The 27,534-nt window shown below is 37.5% G+C and overlaps 1 protein-coding gene across 10 annotated transcripts in view; it reads left to right on the forward strand.

Moving 5' to 3' along the window:
* Positions 1 to 27,534, forward strand: part of PCNX1 (pecanex 1) — a 170,524-nt gene that overhangs the window by 17,501 nt on the left and 125,489 nt on the right. For 8 of the 10 annotated variants that reach the window (XM_045060136.1, XM_045060137.1, XM_023255797.2 and 5 more), the window contains exon 2: positions 21,598 to 21,806. The exons of 1 other annotated variant lie outside the window; for it this stretch is intronic. In XM_045060136.1, coding sequence (XP_044916071.1) covers positions 21,598 to 21,806 — 209 coding nt within the window. Of the gene's footprint in view, positions 1 to 21,597; positions 21,807 to 27,534 lie in introns of those variants that run through there. One more of the 10 variants, XM_045060138.1, reaches the window with a different exon arrangement.

Genomic DNA, 27,534 nt, shown 5'->3' on the forward strand with positions numbered 1-27,534 from the left:
TCAAGGTCAGTTGTTTTTTTTTCAGTTTCCACACATAAGGGAGATCATATGGTATTTTTTTTTTCCTTCTAATTTAATTCACTTACCATATATAATGCCCTCAAGGTCCATCCATGTTGTGGCATATAGCAAGATTTCCTTCTTTTTTATAGTTCAGTAATACTGTGTGTGTGTGTGTGTGTGTATACACACACACAGTATATATCAGTTCATCAATTTCTTTATCCATTCATCCATTGATGGACACTTAGATTGTTTCCATGTCTTGGCTATTGTAAATAATGCTGCGATGAATGAGGGGTGCCTGTATTTTTCAAAGTAGTGCTTTGTTTCCTTTGGATACCCAGAAGTAGAATTGCTACATTATATGTTCTATTTTTAATTTTTTGGGGAACCTCTGTACTGTTTTCCATAGTGGCTGTACCAGTTTACATTCCCATTAACAGTGCACAAGAGTTCCCTTTTTTCCCACATCCTTGCAACACTTGTTATTTCCTGTCTTTTTGATAATAATTTTAACAGGTATGAGGTGATATCTCCTTATGGGTTAGATTTGCATTTCCCTGATTGTAATGTTGAGCACCTTTTCATGTACCTATTGGCTATCTTTATGTCTTTGAAAAAATGTCTATTGAGATCCTCCACCCATTTAAAAAAAATATTTATTTTTAAGAGAGAGAAAGAGGGCCAGAGAGAGAGGGAGACACAGAATCCAAAATAGGCTCCAGGCTCTGTGCTGAGCTGTCAGCCCAGAGCCAACGCGGGGCTTGCATCCGTGAACCGTGAGATCATGACCTGAGCTGAAGTCGGACACTTAACCAGCTGAGCCACCCAAGCGCCCCACTCCACCCATTTTTCAACTGGATTAGTTTTTTGATATTAAGTTGTAAGAGTTCTCTATATATTTTGGATATTACCCCCTTATCGAATATAGGATTTGCAAGTATTGTCTCCCATTCAGGAGGTTGCCTTTTCATTTAATTGATGGTTTCCTTTGTTGTACAGAGTTTTTTAGTTTGATGTGGTTTCACTTGTTTATTTTTGCTTTTGTTGCTCTTGCCTTATGGTGTCAACCCCCTAAAAAACCTTGCAAGGACTAATGTCAGGGAGCTTACTTCCTGTGTTTTCTTTTAGGAGTTTTATGGTTTCAGGTCTTAGATTTAAGTCTTTAATCCATTTTGAGTTTACTTTTTGTATGGTGTAAGATAGTAGCCAAGTTTGATTCTTTTGCATGTGATTGTCCAGTTTTCTGAAAACCATGTATTGAAGAAACTGTCCTTTTCCCATTATGTATTTTGGCTCTTTTGTTGTAAGTTAATTGACCATGTATGTGTCAGTGTATTTCTGGGCTCCTTGTCCCACTGATCTTTGTTTCTGTTTTTATGCCAATACCATACTGTTTTAATTACTATAGCTTTGTAATGTAGTTTGGAACCAGGGAGCGTGATGCCTCCAGCTTTGTTCTTCCTTTTCATGATTGCTTTGGCTTTTTGGAGTCTTTTGTGGTCCCATGTAAATTTTAGGATTGTTGTTAGATTTCTGTGAAAATTACATTGAAATTTTGATAGAGATTGCATTGAGTCTTTAATTGCTTTAGGTAGTATGGACATTTGAACAATATTAACTATTTAAAACATGAGCATTTTATCCATTTGTGGTTTGCCTCCAGTTTCTTTCATCAGTGTTTAATAGTTTTCAGTGTACAGGTCTTTTACCTCCTTGGTTAAATTTCTTCTTAGGTATTTGATTATTTTTGATGCAATTGTAAATGGGATTGTTTTCTTAATTTCTCTGATAGTTTGTTATTGTGTATAAAAGCACGACAGATTTTTGTATACTGATTTTTAATCCTCAACTTACTGAATTCGTTTATTTGTTCCAACAGTTTTTTGGTGTTTTGGCTTAAACTGTCTTTGGGGTTTTCTTTATTATTATTTTTTAAGTTTTTATTATTTTTTTTTTTAATTTTTTTTCAACGTTTATTTATTTTTGGGACAGAGAGAGACAGAGCATGAACGGGGGAGGGGCAGAGAGAGAGGGAGACACAGAATCGGAAACAGGCTCCAGGCTCTGAGCCACCATCAGCCCAGAGCCTGACGCGGGGCTCAAACTCACAGACCGCGAGATCGTGACCTGGCTGAAGTCGGACGCTTAACCGACTGCGCCACCCAGGCGCCCCCCATGTTTTTAAATTTATTCAAGTGATCTCTGCACCCCACGTGGGACTTGAATGAGATCAAGAGTCACATGCTCTTCCAGCTGAGCCAGCCAGGAGCCCCTGGGTTTTCTAAATATACTATGTCATCTGCAAATGGTGAGTTATACTTCTTCCATTCCAATTTGGATGACTTTTATTTCTTTTTCTTTCTTTTTTTTAAATTTATTTTTTTAATTTATTTTTGAGACACAGAGCATGCGCAGGAGAGGGGCAGAGAGAGGGAGACACAGAATCCGAAGCAGCTCCAGGCTCTGAGCTGTCAGCACAGAGCCTGACGCGGGCTCGAACTCACGGATTGTGAGATCATGACCTGAGCTGAAATTGGATGCTCAACCGACTGAGCCACCCAGGTGCCCCATTGCTCTGGCTAGGACTTGAATAAAAGTGGCAAGAGTGGGCATCCTAGCCTTGTTTCTGATCTTAGAGGAGAAGCTTTCAGCTTTTCACTGGTAAGTCTGGTACTAACTGTGGGTTTCTTACATAAGGCCTTTGTTATGTTCAGGTATGTTCCTTCTATACCCACTTTATTGAGAGTTTTATAAACGGATGTTGACTTTGGTCAGATACTCTTTCTGCCTCTATTGAGCTGATCATATATGATTTTTATCCTTCATTTTGGTAATGGGGTCTGTCACATTGATTTGCAGGTGTTAAACCATTCTCGCATCCCTGGAATAAATCCTACTTGATCATAGTGTTGGATTCTTTTAATGTGATTGAATTTTGTTCGTTAATATCTTGTTAAGGATTTTTACCTGCATTCATCTGGGATATTGGTCTGCAGTTTTCTTGTGGTGTCCTTGTCTGGTTTTGGCAACAGGGCAATGCTGGCCTCATAAAATGAATTTGGAGCTGTTCCTTCTTTTTCTGTTGTTTGGAAGAGTTTGAGAAAGATTGTTATTAATTCTTCTTCAAATGTTTGGTAGAATTCAGTGAAGCAGTCTGGTCTTGGATTTTTGTTTGTTGGGCTCTGTTTTTTAAATAGTTGCATAGAAGTCCATTGTGTGGTTACCTGTTTCCTGCTGATAGACATTTAATTTGTTTGCCAACTTCTAACACAAACCATACTGGGGTAAATAATTTGTATAAACATCGTCTCCGGTGTGTTCAGGTATAGTAATAAGATAAATTCCTAGAAATGAGATTGCTTGTTCAGAGGATAAATGCTTTTGTAATTTTGAAAGATCTGCCAAATTGCCCTTCTGAGGTGTTGTGTTACTCACTTTACGTTTGGAAGCAATACATGAGAGTATCTGTGCTCACATGTTTTGCTCCTTTCATAGGTAACAAATAGTATCCTAGAGTGGTTTTGATTTGCATATCTCCTGCTTTGAGTGGGATCGAGCAGCTTTTCTTAAGTTTAAGGTGTCTTTTTTTTTTTTAGTTTCTCTGTGAAGAATTCATGTGCTTTATCCATTTTCTTCTAGGTTGTTTCTTACTAATTTCTAAGCACTGTTATATATTAAGGAGATTAGTCCTTTGTAATATAATTGCAGACATCTAATAGTTTTATAGTTTAGCCCATTTGGAATTTATTTTGCTGTAAGCAATGTGTGAGTATCAAGTTAAAAAATTTTTTTAGACAGGCAGTTGTCCCAATCAACCTAATTTATTAAACCATCTCCTATTTTTCTTAGTAGTTTAAATGCCATATTTTTTATAATTTAAGTTCCCACTGGGGTATTTGGTTCTGTTTTATCAGTGTCTACTCTTACATGTATACTAAATTTTGTTGGTAACCCTTGTTTTTTATATGTATAGATTTTTCTTTCATAGTAGTAGTCTTGTTAGTCTGTCTTACTAGTTTTTTTTATGGCTATTCTTGCATCTTTACCCATTTTGTTCAGTTTCTAAGGGATGTCATTGAGTTTGTGATTGAAAGAAATTGAATTTGTGGGTTATTTCAGGGAAGGAAGTTTGACATCTTTATTATATTGAATTAAGGTGATCTCTCCCTTTATGTCCCTAAAGAGAATTTTGTTTTTAAGTTTTTTTTTTTTTTTTTAATGTTAGCCTTGTATATTTTCCCTTAGGATTATTATTCTTAGATTTTAGTTTTTAACGTAGTGTAAATAGAACCATTTTTTTTTCACTGTTTCTAACTGGTCATTGCTGCCATGTAAGGAAACTATTGGTTTTTATAAAAAAAAAAAAAACTTATTTTAGAATAGTTGTAGATTTATAGAAAAGTTACAGAGATGGTGGTACAAGATATCCCACATAACCGCTCATTTTCTCCTGGTGATTGCATTTTGGGTTACTGTGGTACATTTGTCACAACCAGTGGACCAATATTTGATATTTCATTATTAACTTAAAGTCCATACTTTATTCAGATTTGTTTAGAGTTTTTACCTAATGTCCTTTTGCTGTTCCAAGATCCCATCTAAAACAATTGATTTTGATTTATTGATTTTGCAGTCACACACTTTATGGAATTAGCTCATTTTTTTCTAATAATTTTTGTTTTAAAAGGATTTTCATATATGCAATCATGTTTATAAAAAGTAATTTGAAGTTCTTTCCAATTCTTATACTTTTTTCTCTTGTATAATTGCCTGCGTGGTACTTTACATATCTGTATTAAATAATGCTGGCGATATAGACAGCCTTCCCTGCTTCCCTACTTTAATGGTCATTCCAGTGTTTTACCATTAAGCACAATATATTTTTTGTTTGAAGTATAGATTCTTTTTTTCTTTACTGTGATACAAAAATATTTCTCTATTTTAAAAAAAAATATGTATTTTTTAAAAATTATTTTTGAGAGAGAGAGAGAGCAAGCAGGCAAGGGGCAGAGAGAGAGGGTGACGCAGAATTGGAAGCAGGCTCCAGGCTCTGAGTGCTCAGGAGGAGCCCGACGCGGGGCTCGAACTCACAGACCACGAGATCATGACCTGAGCTATAGTCGGCCGCCCAACCAACTGAGCCACCCAGGCGCCCCGATATTTCTCTATATTTTTTAATGACTCTGGTTGTTCACTGTCAGACTAAATATTTACCACCGGGTATTCTGAGATCTCACAAGTCTTATCTAGCTCATCTTTTCTGTAGCTCGTCTTTGGTTCCTCTGAACTATTTCTATTCAGAGGTCTTTCTGTTTGTTTGCTTAGCTTAGTTTTGCCACCACGTTGCTTAAACATGATTAAAAACATCACGTGGTTAGTGTGCTATTACCTCATGCCCATGCACCATCCATTTTCAGATTTTCTCACTTAATCTTCATCATAGCCCTGCCCTGTGAAATAAAGACACTGTTATCCCGTTTTGCAGTTGAGGAAACTGCTTCAGGGTCATGCGTGTCGCCCTGCCCTTTTTCCCCTTTGACCCCAGGACCACTACCACATCACTGTTCAGCGTCCTCCTCACACAGACACACAAGATGCTTTTCTGATTAATCTCCTGAAAGCCAACCTGTGATGGATTTGAGACGAGTTTAGTGTCCCCTGATCTTTTTCAATGCGTATTCTGAATCTGGAGCTGCCCTTCCCATCATCAGCTAATTATATCCTTAATCTTGGCTGCTTTTGACCCGCATAGTGTATGACTACAATGGAAGCCCATTATAAAACACAATGTTCTCCTAGGGATTTTGTTATGGTTCTCATCTATACTTAAAGTGAGGTAATTTGTCTCACTCATCATTTTGGTGGGAGGGGTTACTTAGCCTTATTATGTGGCATCTATTATAAATGGATTTTATTAAAATTTAATGTCCTTTCACTTATTGGTCTAATGTGGGGTTCTCTCCCCGCTATGATTATATCAAATACTAGTTCCTTCTTGCCATGGCTGTTGTTACGTGTGCTCCTTCATGCCGGCTACAGAGATCCGGCATTTGCAGCCGGCTTATATCCCATCCATTCCAGGTTTTTTGTGAACAAAGTCAGGAGCTGTAATTCTTAAGACTGTGTAAAGAGCAGCAAGAGAAGCAGTTGCCGCCACTTACCTGCATTTCTAGGGCTGGAGGATTTTAACCCAGCTTTGTCACGGTTACCACTTGGTTTCTAGTGGGCAGAGGCCAGGGACGGTGCTAAACAACTTTTAAAGTACAGGGCAGTACCAACAACATAGGATTATCTGGCCCCAAATGCCGGCATTGCTGGGTTAAGAAGCTTTGCTCCAGATCATGCATTCTCAGTAAGAATGAGGTTGCTTGCCCTCAAGGAGGTGAAAATAACTTACTTGATAGGGGAGGGTGGGTGGTGGTGGTGGTGGTGGTAAAGAAATCTTTTTATGTGTAACGTCCACTTGTACATAGGGGACATACAGATGTAGTGTGTCTGTGGTGGTAAAATTTCATGAGGGGGAGTGTTATGGAAACCTACATTTCCGTGTGTTTTTGTTTAGTCTCATGCTGCTTCCCCACTCCTAACATTTCTGATACCAGGTGTGTATGGGTTTTCCCTTAACAAACAATCCTCTGAGTAACCAGCTGAATATCCTACAATTTAACTCAGCTCTGACACTACCTGGAGATAGCTTCAAATCCCACTGGTTAAGGGGCCAGTTCCACAAGACTGTCTCCTTCCCCCCAGGTCAGATGCCAGTAACAAGTACAGGTTGTCACCTATGCTTCTGTCCCATTGCCTACAAATTGGAAGTTTCCATGACCCCATTCTCAGGTTCAGTTAATTTGCTAGAGTGGCTCACAGAACTCAGGAAAACTTACTTACTGTTCACCAGTTTATCACAAAAGGGTGTGATAAAGGATACAGATGAACATCCAGCAAGAAGGGCTATGTAAGGCAGATGTGTGGGAAGGGGCACAGAGCTTTCATGTCTTCTCTGGGTGCACCATTCTCTGGCACCTCCACACGTTCACCAGCCTGGAAGCTCTCCAAACTCCATACTGTTGGGATTTCGTGAAGGCTTCATCACGTAGGCGTCATCAATTATTAACTCCATTTCCAGCCCCCTCTCCTCTGGAAATCCCAAGCTTCTAATCATGGCTTGGTCTTTCTGGTAACCAGCCCCCATCCAGGAGCCCACCAACAGTTACCTCGTTAGAACAAAGACACTCCTATCGCCCAGGAAATTCCAAGGGACTTAGATGTTACCACTAAGGAATTCCAAAGGTGTTTTAGGAGTTCTGTGCCAGGAACCAGGGACAGAAACCAATGTATATATTTTCTATTATTTCACAGGAGTGATTAGGAAAAAAATGTCTGGAAAGACTCCTTAGTACGATAATGAAAAAAAAAAGTTGTGAAACACTGCTTTGGGGGGAAGACTGCCTAGTGTTAGTGGTTGGAAACGCAGATTCTTAGGGCACCTGACTGGCTCACTTGGAAGAACATGCAACTCTTGACCTCGGGGTCATGAGTTCAAGCCCCATGTTACACGTAGAGATTACTAAAATAAATAAATAAACTTTAAAAAACCCTCTGATTCTTACCACTGGACTTAGACTGTTTTTACTGCTTGCTGCCTACAGATGACTTCATTGCCTCAGTTTTCTTATCTGTAAAATGGAGATTATAATAGTATTTTATTCAAAGGAGTGTTGTGAGATAATCCATTTAAAGTACCTGGCGCTGGGTTGAACAGGAAATTAGTCATTCTCCTGAGAAGCTCCAGAAGAGTAATGATATTGGGGCACCTGGGTGGCTCAGTCAGTTGAGCGTCTGACTTCAGCTCAGGTCATGATCTCACAGCTCTTGAGTTCGAGCCCCCCGTTGGGCTGTGTGCTGATGGCTTGGACCTGGAGCCTGCTTTGGATTCTGTGCCTCCCTCTCTCTCTGCCCCTAACCCACTTGCATTCTGTCTCTGTCTCTCTCAAAAATAAATAGACCTTAAAAAATTAAAAAAAAAAAAAAAAGATCTTGTTTATTGCAGTATTATCATTCGTTAGAAGAGTATCTGGGACTTACTAGGTATTTAGTAAATATATGTTGAATGAATTTATAAAGCTCATATTCAATGAGTTAAGTTATGTCAGAGTTGCCTTTATGGAAACTGAGTAAATGGTGGTATTAAGTATGCTGTATTCACTTCTTAATTCATTTTTTCTGTTAGGCATATTTACCTCACCTTAAATCTAGTGTGTTGATACTTTGCTTGATTTTCGCATTTACTTTATTTATTTATTTATTTATTTAAAGAACTAGGGCCATATCTTTTTTTTTTTTTTTTTAATTTTTATGTGTATTTACATTTGAGAGAGAGAGAGACAGAGACAGTGCATGAGCAGGGGAGGGGCAGAGAGACAGACAGAATCCGAAGCAGGCTCCAGGCTCCGAGCTGTCAGCGCGGAGCCCGATGTGGGGCTCGAACTCAAGATCGTGACCTGAGCAGAAGTGGGACGCTCCACCGACTGAGCCATCCAGGCACCTCTAGCGTTTACTTTTAAGGGTAGAGATGGATTATGTGACATGCAGTACCATCTTTCTGCTTCAAGGCAATTCAGCGAGCTAGGCCAAAGTGATATATGGCTTCTGTTAACATTCTTGAGAGCTAATCTGCTTTTAATTTATACGTCTTCCTGATTTGTATTATATTAGTATCTCAGCTTGCAGTTTGTGCCACTAAATTTTAGTGAAACAGGAAAGAACACAAATAACTTTCAATAACCCAATTTTTGGTGTGTATTAATTTTTTATTTAAACATATTTTTGGGGCACCTGGGTGGCTCAGTTGGTTAAGCGTCCAACTCTAGGTTCGACTCAGGTCATGATCTCATAGTTTGTGAGTTTGAGCCCCACATCAGGCTCCACACACATCAGGCTCCACGCTGGCAGTGTGGAGCCTGCTTGGGATTCTCTGTGTCTCTCCTCCTCTGCCCCTCCCCAGCTTGCATGCTCTCTCTGTCTGTCTCTCCATCTCTCTCTCAAAAACAAGTAAATGAACTTAAAAAAATAAGTAAAATAAAAACATTTACTTTTTCCTTCACAGTTTGATTTTTCCTTTTGCTTAATACTTTGGTTATTGATGGAGTTATTTTCATTTTTAAGCCTTACATTTGAACTCTTGTATTATTATTTATTTTGTGCTTGTACAGTGTACTTCATCTATAAGAATGTAGTAAATCAGTGCAAGAAGAATCCCGTTATTTTATATATATTGGCCTAAAGATAATCCTATTGAATATATCCTCAGCTGACATTTTGGGAGGTAATAACCTAGCTGCTACTTTTCAAAACTGCAAAGTCATGTTGACAGACCTTGTTAATGAATTCTTATTTTCACTTATTATGAATCCTGGAAAAATTGTTTCAGTAAAATATATCAGAAACAAATGGAATAAAGAAATAGGTCAAGCGATTGGTTAAACTGATAAAAGAATGATTTATACACCACAATGTCAAGTTACCAGTTTACAAAAAGAAATACGAATCAAAATTGTTCTCAGCATGAGATATCCTATTCTCTTTCTGGGATGGTTAGGTTTACTCAGAGAAAGGTTTGCAAATCAAAACATTATTGGTGCTTTTCAAGTTACGTTCTTACGTGATGATTCTTTCAGATTTCATTTGGGGAATCTTGGTGAAGAATGGAGTTCAGTCTCTAGATAATACTATCTGGGTAATGTTGAAAGATAAATCTGTGCCAGTCTCTTTCATGTAGAGGCGTAAATATCCCTACCTTTCCATTTTTATTTGCTGTTCTGACATAGTTTAATAGCCAGTTAAAATTTCCAGACATATCAGTTATTTTTCATTTTAGGTTGGCTGCTATTTGCTGGTTTGGGAATAGGTACCTTAATCTCATTAGAAAGCCATTTCAGGGGTGCCTAGGAGGCTTAGTCTGTTAGGTGTCCGACTCTTGATTTTGGCTCAGGTCATGATCTCAGGGTTGGTCTCCATGTTAACAGCATGGAGCCTGCTTCAGTCCCTGTGCACACTTTCTCTCTCTCTCTCTCAAGAAACGAATGAATGAATGAATGAATGAATGAATGAATAAATAAATAAAATAAAAAATAGATAAAAACCCATTTCAACACATAGGAGAGGATAAGAGGATGGATTGGTTTTGGAAAGGATTTTTGTGAGTCACTAATTACTAATTCCATCTATATAGTTTAGATTATTGGATAATCATATTTGGGAGTATATATTCCCAAATAGTAAATCTAAATATGTTTATTATAATTCTGTATATATTTATACATTGTTCTATATACATATATATATTTTTGTGGGGAAAAATGAAAGTATGGGAAAATTCCTATAAAATGTATATGGCTATTGTGGTCCATCGTTACGCATCCTTACTTTTGTTTCTCCTTTTCGTATCTGTGCCCTATTTTTTCATATGTATTTTAAGCTGCCCATCTCTAGCTCCTAGTACATATATGTTGATGATGAGTTTGTATGTCCTATATTACTCTGGTCCCTTTTCGTCTGGGTAGTATGCAATGCATTTTGAATGTTACCTCCTTAAGAATAGCATTCAACTGTAGCTAAAAATGTAAATACAAATATAGAGTGACAAATATAAAATACAAATATAAACAGATCTAAAAGATAGTATCTAGTATTTTTAATGATTCTATTCATATTAAAATATTTACAAATAAACTGTAAACTTCTGCAGAAATATGGGTTGGCTCAATTTCTGATTTTTCACTTGTAAGTCAGTTAGTTGCCTTTGGGGAAGGTGTATTCTGGGTTTGTTGCAGAGGTTCCCAGTTGGCCCTCTGAAGTCACTTCGACTTACTGTGTAGTTGGATTTACAGAAAATTCTATTTTTGTGTTTTTTTCTACGGGAAAGTGTGCTTGCCTCTCAGCCCTGGGAGTGCTTGTCCCTTCCCTCTTCAGCCCTCTCTTCGGAAATGAAATACCTGCCTGGAATGCTTTATTACCTCCATCCCTGAAGGAGGCTGTGGCAAGAGGCCTGAATTCCTAGAGCCATGATTGGGATATGAAGGCCTTTTTAAAGTTCCTTGGGGCAGCCTGTGTGTGAAAACTGGAAGGCTTAAACCCATTCATTTCCTCTCTGATCTGACCTCTCTCCTTACCCCTCATGGACACTCATTTTCTGCTGAGCCCTTCCTTCTTCCTCCCTCGTTGCCAGCATTTTCTCTGTTTGCCAGAAACGAAAGGTGGTACCGATGTGGAACGGTTCTGCACGTTGTAGGAATCAGCTTATCCATTGATACTCTTTTTGTCAGTAAGCCGAAAGGGATTTTCCACCAGGGTACATACGCAGAGGCAGGTTGCCCAGCTTCAGGTCTGTCAGTAGGAATGCTCGAACCCCGGGCCGAGTGGCTGTCTCATAGAGCTTTACAAAAAGTGCTTCTTGGTTCTTTGTCCCGTTGGTCATTTGGACCCAGCCGAAACAGCTGTGACACGGACTGATTTGGGGGCAGACTGTGGAAAGAAGGCAGCGCTCCTTATTGTTACAACTCTTTAGTTTTCCTTCGAAAAAGCGTGAAGAAAAGTTAGTTCAGGTGTTATTGATGGATGGAAGTTACGGTTTAGGACACGACTAGTGCCTGTGGGTTTGGGTTTTGTTTTGTTTTTTTCCTCTCTCCGCCTAGACCGTGAGGCGTACTGCTTTCAAATTATGCCAAACTTTTCATTTGCCAGATATTTTTTCTGTCATTTAATTTTCACTCCCGTTTCTACAGGAGATTGGCAGAGCGGACAACATTCAAGCTAGGAAAGATTTAGGTTCAGTTTTTCTCTAAATTTGTCAGTGATTGTCTCTGTTGTAACTTACTAGAAGCACCAGCTACTTTGGTAGTTGGCAACATTCAAAGATCTCAGACCACACGAGCAGAGAAGCATGTATTTAAAAAGAATAATCGGGGGGCGCCTGGGTGGCGCAGTCGGTCAAGCGTCCGACTTCAGCCAGGTCACGATCTCGCGGTCTGGGAGTTCGAGCCCCGCGTCAGGCTCCGGGCTGATGGCTCGGAGCCTGGAGCCTGTTTCCGATTCTGTGTCTCCCTCTCTCTCTGCCCCTCTCCCGTTCATGCTCTGTCTCTCTCTGTCCCAAAAATAAATAAACGTTGAAAAAAAAATTAAAAAAAAAAAAAGTTTTAAAAAGAATAATCGGAATGAATGTAGTGTTTTGAATTGGGAAACAAAACTGCTACTCAACTTTTTCTTATAGCTGGATATTCAGCTAAAGGTATCACAAGGCAGCAAAGAAAGGCCTCAGAGGAATGAGAGTTGTATTTATTACTTATGAATTTATAGTGAAAAAATTTTGAGGAAAATGTCTAATACAATGTCTTCACATTTATTTTCACATTTAATGTGAAATACATACCAAATTAGGAAGCGGTGTAAAGATGTGACCTGCATTTGTATTTTTATTTATTTTTATTTATTTATATTTATTTATTTATTAAATATAATTTATTGTCAAATTGGTTTCCATACATGTATTTGTATTTTTAAAGACTGACCAAAAAAAAAATAGTTTTTACTTTCAGTGATTCTCTACAGTTAACCTATGTTTTTAGAGAGATATAGTCTTCGTGTTTGTGTCTGTTCAAAATTTTTCTTAAAAAACAAACAAAATTTTCTCCCTTTCTTTCTTTCTTTCTTTTTTTTTTTTTTTAGTGTTTGTTTATATTTGAAAGAGAGAACACAAGCTAGGGAGTGACAGAAAGAGAGGGAGACAGAGGATGCCAAGTAGGCTCTGTGCTAACAGTAGAGCCTGATACAGGACCTGAACTTACAAGTTCTGAGATCATGACCTGAGCGGAAGCTGGATGCTTAATCAACTGAGCCACCCAGGCGCCCCTAAAAAGTTTCCTTTATTGTATTGATGGGCCCTCGGCCTCTAGTCCCTAGTGAGTTTTCTGTCACGTAACTTTGTCAAATAGTTATATAAGGCCACTGAAGGTTTTTTCTTTTTAATGTTTATTTATTTTGAGAGAGAGAGAAAACGTGAGCAGCAGAGGGGCAGAGAGAGTGAGAGAGAATTTCAAGTAGGCTCCATGTTGTCAGGTGGAATCTGATGGTGGGGCTCAATCCCACAAACTGTGAAATCATGACCTGAGCCAAAATCAAGAGTTGGACTCAGCCACCCAGGCACCCCCAGGCTGTTGAAGTTTTAATCATTTTTCCAGTGATTTCTATGGAACTAATGGAATTTTCCCACAATTGCCCCAAACCAGTGTTTTCTGCTACAAATTAATAAATTTTCTCATTGAAGAGAAGATACCAAAACCAGGCATTATTCAAAAATGTCATGTCTTCTAAAAAAACAGGTATACTATATGCTTAAAAACTTGTGACCTACTTTTTAACATTAAAAATAGTTGTTTTGCTTGGAGAGCAAGGAAGATGAGTGATTTCCAGAATTTTCTTATTAAATGACGCTGTTGAATGTGACTTGATTTTGGGGGCCTACATTGTGAAGAACAGTTGTGTTCTAGCAGCTACTTTGTTTCACAGTTGGATGAAACTGGTGATGTTGGAGATTGTAGGTTCATACTTCTCATATATGAGGGAGAAGTGCCTGATGATGTTTTATTTGGTTTAGTGGTTAAAGGAGAAAAGAGTATTTCATTCAGAGCAGATATTAGCAAAATGTGGCCCATGTAGTTTTTGTATGGCTCATGAATTAAGAATTTTTTTTTTTACATATTTAGTGGTTGAAAAAAAAACAAGAGTAATATTTCATTCTGTGTGAAAATTATATGAAATTCAAGTTTCAGTGTCTATAAAGAGTTTAATGGGAAAACACCATGCTCATGTGTTCATATATTGTCTGGAGCTGTTTTCAAGCAGCAGAGTTGAGCAGCTGCGACAGATTCTGTGACCTGTAAAGTATGAAATATTTTTTGTTTGGCTTTAAACAGAAAAAGTTTGCCAACCTTGATTTAGAGGCAGTTAGATGTCATGATTTAGAGCGAGGACTCTGGAGTCAAGCGGCTCCTTGATGTCTCATTTTGAGATCTTGGGCAAATTACTTATCTCTTTGTGTCTCACTTTCTCTGCCTGTAATATTAGAAGAATAACAGTGCTGACTTCATGAGGTGATCCTAAGGGGTAAATGAGTTAATATACATAAAGCACTTAGAAATGTGCCTGGCCCATGGTCATCACTAGCTATTAGATGTCAGTTGATATCTACGTATAAAACGTTAGTTGTCATTAAGTGTTATGTAGCTGATAATCACTTTGTAACATGAACTGGAAAATATGCATTGAAATTCTGATTGAAAATAGCTACAAATATATTAAGGAAATACTCGTTTGTTAACCATATGCTTCCAGATCTTGATTCAGTGGTGTTCAATGTAGTGAAAATTATGAATCTAACACAAAGCATAGATAGTGCATGTCTTTCTTTACATTGCTGCACATAAAGTGAGCATTGTATTAAAGATTGCTTTTCTACCATGCATTGTGCTAGCCTTAGGGGAGAATTACTCACTTGAGTTTTTGAAATAAAATGTAACATAAAATGTAATGTAAGATAAGTTTACTTCATGCCTGAAAATCTAGTATGACTATTTCTGTGATTCCAAGTGGCTTTCTCAAGAGTCCCATCAGAAATATGTTTGACATCTTGAATAGCTTGAACCTATCACTTGTGACTGAAATTAATCGTTTTTTTTTATGTTAAGCATAAACTATCAGAATTTAAGGGATTAAACTATGCACTTAACATAAAACTTACCACTTTAACACATTTTGAAAGTATATTTGGTAATGTTAAGTATATTCACATTGTTGTGCATTGGATGTTCACAACTTTTTCATACTATGAAACAAAGTCTATACCTATTAAATAACTCCCTCTTTCTTCCTCTTGCTAGTCTTTGGTAACCGCCATTCTGGTTTCTATCTCTAGGAATCTGACTACTTTAGATACCTTATATAAGCGGAATCATCCAGTATTTTGTCTTTTTGTGACTGACTTATTTCACGTGGCTTATTGGCCTCAAGGTTCATCTGTGTTGTAGCCTGTGACAGGATTTCCTTCCTTTTTTTTTTTTTTTTTAATTTTTTTAATGCTTGTTTATTTTTGAGAGAGAGAGAGACAGAGCATGAGCAGGGAGGGGCAGAGAGAGAGGGAGACACAGAATCCGAAGCAGGGTCCAGACTCTGAGCTGTCAGCGCAGAGCCTAATGCGGGGCTCGAACTCACAAGCCGTGAGATCATAACCTGAGCCGAAGTTGGACTCTGAACCAACTGAGCCACCCAGGAGCCCCGGATGAATACTATTCCATTATATGCATAGACCACATTTTGTTTATCTGTTCATCCGTGGATGGACATTTGTGTTGCTTTTACCTCTTGGCTATTGTGCATATTGTTGCTGTGAACATGGGTATACAAGTATCTCTTTGAGATCCTGCTTCTAATTGTTTTGGATAAGTACTCAGAAGTAGGATTGCTAGATCAAATATGATAATTATAGTTTTAAAATTTTACTTATTTTGAGAGCGAGGGTGTGCGTGCAGGGGAGGGGCAGAGAGAGAGGGAGAGAGAATCCCAAGCAGGCTCCATGCTGTCAGCGCAGAGCCCAATGTGGGACTCGAACCCATGAACCCTGAGACCATGACCTGAGCCCAAATCAAGAGTTGGCCACTTGACCGACTGAGCCCTCTAGCTGCCCCCATTGTAGTTTTTGGCATTTTTATCCATCCAGTTTTTAAGAGAGGTGATCTTATTAAAAGTATCTAACACAGTTCTCCGTAGGAGGCTTACCACAGCTTTTGGGTCTGTATTTGATTTGAATATCTAGAGCTATCTGACAGCCATTCATACTTTGTGCCATTATTCGGGATGTGTAATTGAGAGTTAAAATACTTTTTTACAGATAAAGAGTAAGGTAAAAAACTGCCTCGATTGGAACTTGATGTATTACTAAGTCATCCATTATTGAGATGAATATAGATCATGTCTGTGTAAAAGATGAAAGCTGATATATTCTTTTTCTAATATGAAAACTTTTTTTCACTATTAAAATTTTAGCTCTTCTAATTATAAAAGAAATATCATTACCAAAAAAATCAGGAAGATATGGCAAAGCACAAGTTTATATTTGGAATATAATACATACTGTATTTGTATAATTAATGTTGCTGCATTTGGCTGTAGTTTTCATTGTCCTGCTCCACACTGGTAACTAGTCTACAGCTTTCCATTTTCCTCTTGGTTTTCAGTTGAGGTTTTGCTCCATTTTGGGGATAAAAGTCTTCTAGGATTGCATGTACGAGAGTTCGTATCAGTTTTATACTTCAGAATTGCTAGATCTTCAGTGATTTATTTTTCAATTTGTATTTCTACCAGTAGTTTACTAGAGGTCTGGTTCTCCATACTTAATTTTTGTCTATACAGATGGATGTTAAATGACATACTGTGGTTTTTTTTTTTCTTTTTTTCTTAAGCTAGCTGTAGTCCCAACATGTGGCTTGAACTCACAACCCTGAGATCAAGAGTCCCATGCTCCACTGACTGAGCAACTGGTGTCCCTAAACTGTGGCTTAAAAATTTTTTTTAATGTTAGTTTATTTTTGAGAGAGAGAGAGGAAGTGAGATAGAATGTGAGTGGGGGAGGGGCAGAGAGAGAGAAGGAGACACAGAATCCGAAGCAGGCTCCAGGCTCTGGGCTGTCAGCATGGAGCCCCACATGGGGGTTGAACTCATGAACCACAAGATCATGACCTGAGCTGAAGTCAGCCACTTAACTGACTGAGCCACCCAGGTGCCCCCCTAAACTGTGGTTTTAAATTCTATTTTGCTTATTACTGATGGAGTTGAACATGTTTTCATGTGTTGTTTTTATCATATCTTTTTCTGTTAGGTCTGTCTGTTGTCCTTTATTTTCATTGGTTTGTTTGCCTCTTTGTTACTGATTTTATACATCTTTATTCTTTATATATTACATATGTACTTATACATAAATATACACATACGTATGCCTACATAATAATACATGTTCTAATGTATCTTCTAATTTGTAGGTTGTCTTTTCACTCAGTTTATAGTGTCTCTCAAACAGAAGTTCTTAATTTTAATTTATCAGTCCTTTATATTGTATACTTTGAGAATCATGCTTAAGAAATATCCTAAGGTCATAAAGGTTTTCTTTTATATTCTAAAATTTTTAAAGTTTTGCTCTTTATGTTAAAATCTTTAATCTGTCAGTTTAAGAACTTAAGATGTGATGAATCTCTATGTAAAACACATAGTTCATATGTTTGAATACCCATTAAGGCTGTGAAGCCAAAAGTTTGGTAAACATTGTCTTAAATAATAAGGTAGTTGCAATAGTGGAAAGAGAAAATAAACATAGAAAGTGTTTTTACATTAATGATAGCTATTCTAAGAGATTTGTTAAAATATTTTTTTTCACAGCCTTGGTTGACCTCCGTTGTGGGTGATGGTCTGCCATTCTGATAACCTTTTTAGTTATAGACCACTGATTTCCGACTGAACTGGTCAGAATACTTGAGTGCAACTACAAGAGTAAGCAAATCTCTCAAAACAAGAAGTTAATCATAACATAATAGAACTGAAAAACTACCCAGCTTGTCTGTTTGCATATTACAACTTTTCAATACATAAAATGTGTGAGCTGCAGAGACACTGAAGATGTATAAGAAGAGCACCTGAGGTCCGTGATGACTGTGCACGTCTTGATCGTGAGCTTGCAGTGCTGTGACTTTCTGGTAATTCAGTGAGGGCCTTGTTTATCCATCAGTGTTATGCCACCTGCTACCCCATCTTCATTTTCTGCTGTCCACTGTTTGTGGTATCTTAAGGAAGAAGTAAAACCAGCCTTCCCACGTAAGCAATTTATACTTGGAGATAGACCTTGGAGTGAACGTAAAATAGACTTTTATTATCAGAGAGCAGTTAATGGGCTTGGTTGCATCAGCATTAACTTGAAGATAACATCTGTGATAAAGTAGTCTAACTTAGGACAAAACATGACCTTTGAAAATATTAAAGTATTGTTTGTTATGAAACATAATTAACCTTAAGTCAATAAGTACCTGCCAGGAGTGCCTGGCTGGCTCATTCAGTAGAGCATGTGATTCTTGATCTCTGGGTGGTGAGTTCAAGCCCCATGTTGGGTGTGGAGCCTACTTTAAAAACTAAATAAATAAAGGGGCGCCTGTGTGGCTCAGTCGGTTAAGCATCCGACTTTGGTTCAGGTCACGATCTAGTGGTTCTTGAGTTCAAGCCCTACGTCGGGCTCTGTGCTGACAGCTTGGAGCCTGGAGCCTGCTTCGGATTCTGTCTCCTTGTCTTTCGGTCCCTCCCCCACTTGTGCTCTATCAAAAATAAATAAGTGTAAAAAAAATTTTTTTTAAACCTAAATAAATAAAAAATAAAATAAAAAGCAAACTTAAAATATTTAAAAAATATATTATGATACATTTATGATCATACTGATACTGTCCGCTGGGCTGGAGTCAGCAGAGAGCCCAGTGAAGTAATCTAAGTTAAGTAGAAGAACAAGTTTACATAAAGTCACACAACAGCCCAGTGTGTGTCCATGCATTTTTATCCCTCCTGGGAAAAGTGGAACTGATAGAACAGCTGTCCTCTGTCACCTAGAAGCCTCCAGCGTAACCATTGATGGGGCTTAAACATTGAAACCACGGGGTGTAAAATAAATGGATAACTTTTGTAGTTAGAGTAGAAAATACAAGTGTTCATTATCTGATACTGGTTTCTGGTATGAAATGGTCACTTAAATTTTTATTTCACTTTGTCTTTTCACTGTTCAGTGTTTTTTAAAAAGAAATTCTGTCCTTATCCTGTGCATTTAGTATGTTTCTTGGCATTTAGTCATGTGCTACTGCTAGCGGTATAACAGTAGGGAGAGAGTTTATTTCAATCTGTTTTAGCGGTCGTAATCTTTGACTCTTTGTAGAGGCAGACACAATAGACCATTCAGTATTAAGGTATCTCTTTTCTCTTTTCCCATTTGGAGGGGCCATTAACATTTCCACTGAATTTACTACTCTGAGTAACAATCGTGAACTTGTTCTCTTTCAATCCACTTAATTAATATAATCAATAATTTTTATCTTAATTTGGGCTATGATGAATAATGATGGAATTCTGACTTACTTTGCATTGACACTTTACATTTAAAATGGAATTGGTATTGGTGTATACTTAAACATGCAGTGACACAGGCATGAGAAGTCTTGGTTAATTTTGTTACTAAGATGAGTAATCTTGGCTAAGTCTTTCAAAGTTAGTAGGTCTCAGTTTTCTGTCTGAAAATGAAGGTGTTAAACTAAATGATTACCAAGAACTATAATTCTTATGTGAACATCTTGTATAGAAACCAGCATTATGCAGAACTTTTGTAAATACTGTAAGTAGTATATGTGTCTGTATGTGTTTCTCTGTTTGAAATTGTTTTGTCAGTTTAAGTATGTGTATTTTCTGCTCAGAAAAGGTTATTCGGGATTTTTTGTTTTTTGTCTTTTTACAAAAATTAAATTTATTAAAGTTATAAATTAAAACAGTTTCACACTCAAATTGAACCCATTTTTAACAACTATGTTTGGGAGTTTGGTTTTTGTTTTTTTTTTTTTTTTAATACAGCTTAAGACTCCTTTAATTTAAATTGTACTTAATGGGGGCATCTGGATGGCTCAGTAGGTTAAACTCTTGATTTCAACTCAGGTCATGATCTCACTCTTGATTTTGGCTCAGGTCCAATGTTTCTCACTGTTTGTGAGATCGAATCCTCAGTCAGGCTCTGTGCTGTCAGCATGGAGCTTGCTTGGGATTTTCTCTCTCCCTCTTTCTCTCTCCCTCTGCCACTTGTACGGGCTCACTGTCTCTAAATAAGCAAACAAACAAACATTAAATACATTTTTCAACTTAAAATCATAAGCCTAGGGGCATCTGGATGGCTCAGTTGGTTAAGTGTCCGATTCTTGGTTTTGGCTCAGGTCATGATCTCGCAGTTTGTGGGATCAAGCCCTGCATCACCCTCTTGGGATTCTGTCTCTCCTTCTCTCTCTGCCCCTCGCCTGCTCTCTTTCTCTCAAAATAAACAAACAAACAAACAAACAAACTTAAAAAAATCATAAGCCTAAATCAGTCATTCAGTGACATTTAAATTGGGATCACAGGTTCAATTTTTTTAGATAGATACGCTAAAATGAAGGCTTTCTTATTCCAAGTTTTAAAAATACCAAACTTATACCTATTATGCCCATTTACAACTCAAAAGTAGTATACTGTGGGCTTGATTTAATTTTATTTTCCTTTCCCAATTACATCCCACACTCTTTCCTTTTTTCTCCCCACCCCAAATAACTTTCTTTTTTTTTTTTTTTTTTTTTTTTTTTAACTTTTATTATGTTTGTATTGTAAACCTACCTGGTTCACCAGGACCTTTTTTAGTTTCACCATCTCAAGCAATTCGAAGTTATCTTTCTAAGCAAGTTTGGAACCATGTTGTCAGATGACTGAGGTTAAACCTTATAAAATCTAGAGCTACAGACACCGGAGTGATTTGTGTTTCATTTAAGTGGGCATAAGTAGAACCTCGTTATATAGTCTCTGCCAGCAGTGACTCTTGAGGCCATGCCTCCCAAGTGGGGTGGCCTCCACACCTGTCACCCCTGGAGACAGGTCCACACCAGTGGATCCTCAGGTCTGACAGGTCTGCAGTCTTCATGCCCAGGAAGCATTGGAGTTTTTTCAGTTAATCTGTTTTTTTGCTTGATTCTGTTCTGTATTCTTTTATTTGTCAGGCTACAGTTTGTAAGTGTATTAAAAGAAAACCTATTTGGATTTTGCACGTCTCCCATGTCTTATCTGTGTTTACAGTCCTAGTTCAAAGGTTTTTCTTCTAACAGTTCTAACTAGAACAGCTTTGTAGAGCCCAAAGAATGTTTATATCCTAAACAAAGTTACAGAGGGCACATAAACAGGGCTTCTATATCTGGACCACATTCCTGTCTTACTCGTGTATTATGTAATGTGATATTTAACTCTCCAATTGTATCATAAGCTTTTTGGCATGGACTTTATACTACGCTCTCCAGTGGAAATGTAACGCAGGCCACATATGTAATTTAAAATTTTCTAGTAGCCACATTAAAAATAAGTAAAAAGGAACAGATGAAAACAAGTTTAATAATGTACTTTATTTAACCTAGTATAATCTGAATGCTATTTCAACACGTAACCAATGTAAAAATTATTGAGATATTTTACATTCTTTTTTCTCATACTGAATCATCAAAGTCCATTGCTATTTTATTCTTAGTGCCCATCTCAGTTCAGACAAACCATATTTCAAATACTCAGTAGCTGCATGTAGCTGGTGGCTGTGGTTTTGGGCAGTGCTGTCTTATACTTTTGCAACTTAATTCTAGTAACATAATTGTTGCTTTGTGTGTGTCATTTTACTTACAGATTTCTCTAATTGAATAAAACATACGATATTTTTAAATGCCTATCTTTATTTTCTTTCTCTTCAAGGCTCTTCCTTCTTCAATGATTATAGTAGCAGTTTATTGTCCTGTGATAGCTGCTGTTTTCATTGTTCTGAAGATGGTCAACTATCGACTCCACAGAGCACTTGATGCTGGAGAAGTTATAGATAGGAGTGCGAATGAGTTCCCAGATCAGCGAGCCAAAGCTGAGCAAGGCAACTGTTCAACCAGGAGAAAAGACAGTAATGGACCGAGGTGAGGAAAACTCCTGCCACTCCGTTTTTACACTGCATGTGTACAGTGATGTGATGATTGTGTTGTGCCTCTGCTCTGATATGTGGTTTTAAGGCAGTGTTCGATCTTACCACCAGATCTTCCCGTTATATTAGAGGTATAATGACAGGTACAGATTGTCGCATTAGACCCCAGCAAAGCTAATTGGCATATCTGGGGGATTAAATATGGCCTTATTACTAATAGCATGCTATACCAGTTATAACTTAAAAATATTTTATTCACACCAAAGACCAAAACCAATGAAAAACAGTGTAAGGAAATAATAAAGCATGGCTTGTAAATCTTAGCATTTATATTGAATTTATATATATAAATTAAATGTATACATATCTTAAGCAAATTGTGACATTTTCCTTGACATTTATAATCTGCAACTTTTACTTAATCTATTGTAAATATTTTTCAATGATATATTCTCACTGTGGCAACTTAGCTGTTTCTTCCCTCCATCTTTTCGTAACTGACCTCTTAGGATTCAATTTTGTATAGCTGTCACCTTCTCCTGGGGGTTTTCTTTCTCCATCCCAGTTCAGTATTCCTCCTATGGCTCTCAGTCACATTCTCTTCAATACCTTGGCCTCATCCCCTTTCTCGTGTTGACTGAAGGATTTACTTTATCCACAGTCAAAAGTTTATTGTGACTTCATAGAAATGATAGGTACCACTAATATAGGTCTTCAAAAAACAGTGTATGAACACTTGACATATGTAATAGTCCTCAAAACAATTCTGTGAGGTAGGTGCTCTTATTACTCCTGATTTTTAGATGTAGAAACTAGGGTGTGAAAGATGAAATATTCCAGGGAATCAGATCTGAAGTCCATGTTTTTAACCAATCTGTCATGTTTCCACTCAGTATAATATGAAAAGTGAGTACTCATTTTTTAAGAAAGGTGATGCTTCTCTTTTCCAGTGCATCGAAAGCCTTTGTTTATTCCTTTAAAAAAAATGTTTTTTTAAATGTTTATTTTTGAGAGACTGAGAGACAGAGCGCAAGCGAGGGAGGGGCAGAGAGAGAGAGGGAGACACAGAATCCGAAGCAGGCTCCACTCTCCGAGCTGTCAGCACAGAGCCCGACGCGGGGCTCGAACCCACGAACCATGAGATCATGATCTGAGCCCAAGTCAGATGCTTAACCTACTGAGCCACCCAGGTGCCCCTGTTTATCCCTTTTCAGTTACATTTTCTCTACCCCAACGTGATTATCCTGTGTGTTCATTGAGCAGATATTTTACTTCTGTAATAATTTTGTTTATAGCACCAATCACTATCTGAAATTGCCTTACTTAATCATTTGTTTGCATTTGTAAGCTTCTTGAAGGTAGGGGCCTTGTTTTTCTTATGAACTTCAGGTTCTAAATCAGAGCCTGTCACTGTACTTAGAAAATATTTGAAGTAGTGAAAGCATTTCTTTTGCAATATTTTAAAAAAATTTTTTTAAATGTTTATTTTTGAACAAGAGACACAGGGTGAGCAGGGGAGGGGCAGAGAGAGGGAGACACAGAATCCGAAGCAGGCTCCAGGCTCTGAGCTGTCAGCACAGAGCCTGACATGGGTTCAAATTCACGAGCAATGAGATCATGACCTGAGCCAAAGTTGGACGCTCAACCAACTGAGCCATCCAGACGCCCTCCATTTTTAAGTTTTTCATTGTATATTGTCAAATTCCAAAGATTTTACTTTATAGTTACTGTGACCAGCAATTTGAGGGCTGCTTTCTCTGCATTTTTGACAACATTGAGTATTTAGTATTTAGACAAAACTGTGGTAGATACCTCATTGTTTAATTTTAAGTTTTTGGATTACTAGTTAAATGGAGGTATTTTTCCTATGTTATTATTGTCACTTATATTGTGTGACTGGTATACATTTCTATTAGTGGTTAGTTTCTTACTATTGATATGGAGAAAATATTTATGAAGGACATTCTTTACATTTTGTGTAAAATACTTTTTTCAGTTTATAGCATTTTTTTTTTTAATTTATATGTCACAGTTTATTTTTGTGTGTTCTCTTCTGTGAATGTTTATTAGTTCTGCCTTTGATTTCAAATTGTGGAACATTTTTTCTTCCTCCATATAACATAAGTGTGTACCTGTGTCTACTTTCAGCATTTTTTGTTTTTTAGTTTTTTTAATGTTAATGTTTTATTTATTTATTTTAAGACAGAGAGAAACAGAGCATGAGTAGGGATGGGGCAGAGAGAGAGGGAGACACAGAATCTGAAGCAGGTTCCAGGCTCTGAGCTGTCAGCACAGAGCCCAACGTGGGGCTCAAACTCACGAACTGTGAGATCATGACCTGAGCCAAAGTCAGATGCTCAACTGACTGAGCCACCTGGGCGCCCCCAGCATTTTTCTTTTTATAATGTTTATTTATTTTTGAGAGAGGCAGAGACAGAGTATGAGCGGGGGAGGGACAGAGAGGGAGACACAGAATCTGAAGCAGGCTCCAGGCTCTGAGCTGTCAGCACAGAGCCCGACGTGGGGCTTGAACTCATGAACCGCGAGATCATGATCTGAGCTGAAGTTGGACATGTAAATCGTCTGAGCCACCCAGGTGCCCTTCCTTTCAGCATTTTTATAATTTTATTTTTCATTCTTTTTTTTTTTTTTTCCTCAACATTTTTATTTATTTTTGGGACAGAGAGAGACAGAGCATGAACGGGGGAGGGGCAGAGAGAGAGGGAGACACAGAACCGGAAACAGGCTCCAGGCTCTGAGCCATCAGCCCAGAGCCTGACGCGGGGCTCAAACTCACGGAGTGCAAGATCGTGACCTGGCTGAAGTCGGACGCTTAACTGACTGCGCCACCCAGGCGCCCCTATTTTTCATTCTTAAATTGAAGTCAAGCTAAAAAAATTCTGGTGGTTTTTTTTGGTTTTGTTTTTTAGGTTAGTCCCAACACTATTGAGTGAATAATGCATTTTTCCCCCAGTAATTTTAAGTGTTTTCCTTTTCATTAGTATACTTATATATACTTATGTCAGATTCTGGGCTTTGTTTTCTGCCCCATTGCTCTCTTTCTGTTTTGTTTATGCCATAATGCTTTTATGACTTACTAATATGCTTAATATTTAGTGGCATGAATCCCTTTTCAGTATTTTTATTTTTTTTTAATTTTAATTTAATTTATTGTTTTGAGTGGGGAGTGCAGAAAGAGAGAGAGAGAGAGAATGAGAGAATCCCAGAATCCCAAGCAGGCTCTATGCTCAGTGCAGAGCCCAACATGGGGCTCAGATCCCACAACCAAGAGATCCTGACCTGAGCCAAAATTAAGAGTCGGACACTTAACTGACTGAGCCACCCAGGTGCCCCCTTGGTATTTTTCTACTTTAGTGTTATCTTGGTTCTTATGCATATACAGCTGACCCCTGAACAATGAGGGAGTTTAGGCGCTAAACACCCTGCCTCATGTAGTCAAAAATACATGTATAACTTTTGACGTCCCTCACACCCCCCCCACTCTCCCAGCCCCCCTGCAAATTTACTACTAATAGCCTACTTTCCCTGGAAGCCTTACCGAGAACATAAACAGTCAACTAAAACATATTCTGTATGTTGTATGTGCTATGTACTGTAGTCTTACAATAAAGTAAGCTAGAGAAAAAATATTATTAAAGTCATAAGAAAAATACAATTACAGTACTGTAAAATGTAAAAAATCCACATATAGGTGGACCTTCACAGTTCAAACCTGTGAAGTACAGGGTTCACCGGTACTTAGTTTTCTGTGAGATGTCCCTTGTGTGCTTAGCCTCCAGAAAATTCTATTAGAATTTTGTTAAGTGTATTTAATATAGGGAGAAGTCAGCCTTTAAAATATGAAGACTTATCAGGGACATGGTGTATACGTCCAATTTTTCATTTGCCTTTTATGTCTCATATATGAATTTTTTCTTTTGGGGTGTATGTATTTTTTAAGTCTATTCTATTAGGAAATGCGTAACCTTGTATTATGGATAAACAAACCTGCACTTAACCTGCCAGGGCTTGAATCACTGCATGATTGTATGACCTTCGGGACTGACTTAAGCTTTTTATGCCTTGGCTTTCTCATCTGAATGATGAGGCAAATAACAGTACTGTATCATAGGATTATTATAAGAATGAATGAAAGATAATATATGTAAAACATTTAGAACCATTCCTGATACAGTTAGCTCCTGATACAGTAATTGTTAGCTCCTATTTTTTCTGGATATATGTTTTTAATTCCTTTTGTTAATGAATTATTTTTCCTTTTTTTTAGTTTAAAAAATTTTATTGTGAAATGTATGTATTTCTAAACACGTTATCAATCATATTGTTCAATATAATTTAGGGAATAATATTAAGTGACTACTTGATTCCCCACCACACAACTTAAGAAATAGGATATTATACAAATACCATACAGGCCTTCATGCAGTTCTTTCCCATTTCGTTCTATTCTTATTCCTTTAAGAGTGACCATTATCTTGAATTTTGTGTTAATAACTCCCTTGACTTTCTTTATCATTGTGTAGTCTTTGTAGATATTATTAAACATATATTTTATCTGCCTTGGGGTATCCTTAAGTGAATAATACTGTATGTCTTTTCTCTGCAAGGGGCTTTTTTGTGCCAAATACTGTGTTTTATAGGCTTATTCATGTGGATGCTTATAGTCATCATTTATTCCTGCTTGCTTTTGCATACTCCAGTAAACAGGAATAGACTACAATTTGTCCATTTTACTTATCCATGTGTTCTGAAAACACATTGTTGTGTGTGTTTCTTGGTACACATGTATGTATCTAGTGAACATAAGCTGGTTTATAGGGTATTTTCATGTTCAGTTTTAGTAGATAATTCCAGCCTGTTAGCCAAAACGTTTGTACCAGTTTACACTCCCATCATTAGTATGTGAAAGTCCTACTTGTTGCATGTCCTCATCAATATTCGATATTAATTAGTAAGTTTTAAAACTTTGCCATTCCAGTAAGTGTGAAAGGTGTCTCATTGGGACTTTCTGATTACTAATGAGGTTGAACATCTTACCATATATATTTGGTCCGGGTAGCTTTTCTGTTCTTTTCCATTGTCCATTCGCATCTTGTTTCATTTTTCTTTGGAGTTGTCTTTTTCTTATTGAATAATAGGAGCTTTTGAAATATATTCACGGTACACTACTTTATTGGTTACATACATTACAGACATCTTCTCCCACTTTGTGGCTTGCTGTTTTGCTTTCCTTAAGGAGTCTTAAGATTATCATATATCCTTTAAGATTTATCATTTTTTTGGTAATCAGCACTTTTGTGTCTTAAGAACTTATTTCCTACAGGAAGATCAGAAATATATTCTCTTATATTCTCCTTTAAAAGTTTACATTTCTTTTGTTTTCTCATTTGAACAAATTATTTTAATTGGTAGTGTCAGGTAGGGATTCAAGACTTATTTATGAATAACTGGTTTAATCAGTATTTGTTAAGCAGACTGTCTTTTCCTTGGTGATCTGCAGTACTCTGTCATAAGTTAAATTTCCATATATGGTGGGTATGTTTCTGGCCTCTCTTTTCTGTCCTGTTGATCTGGTTCTCTATGCTGTGCCGTTACCACACTATCCCAGTTACTGTAGCTTCATAATATAACTTTTGATAATTGGTGGGGGGCAGACCTCCTCCTTTGTTCTTTTTCAGGAGTGACTTTTATTCTTGGCTCTT

The sequence above is a fragment of the Felis catus genome, chromosome B3 (assembly GCF_018350175.1).
Source record: "Felis catus isolate Fca126 chromosome B3, F.catus_Fca126_mat1.0, whole genome shotgun sequence".
Classification (NCBI taxonomy): Eukaryota; Metazoa; Chordata; class Mammalia; order Carnivora; family Felidae; genus Felis; species Felis catus.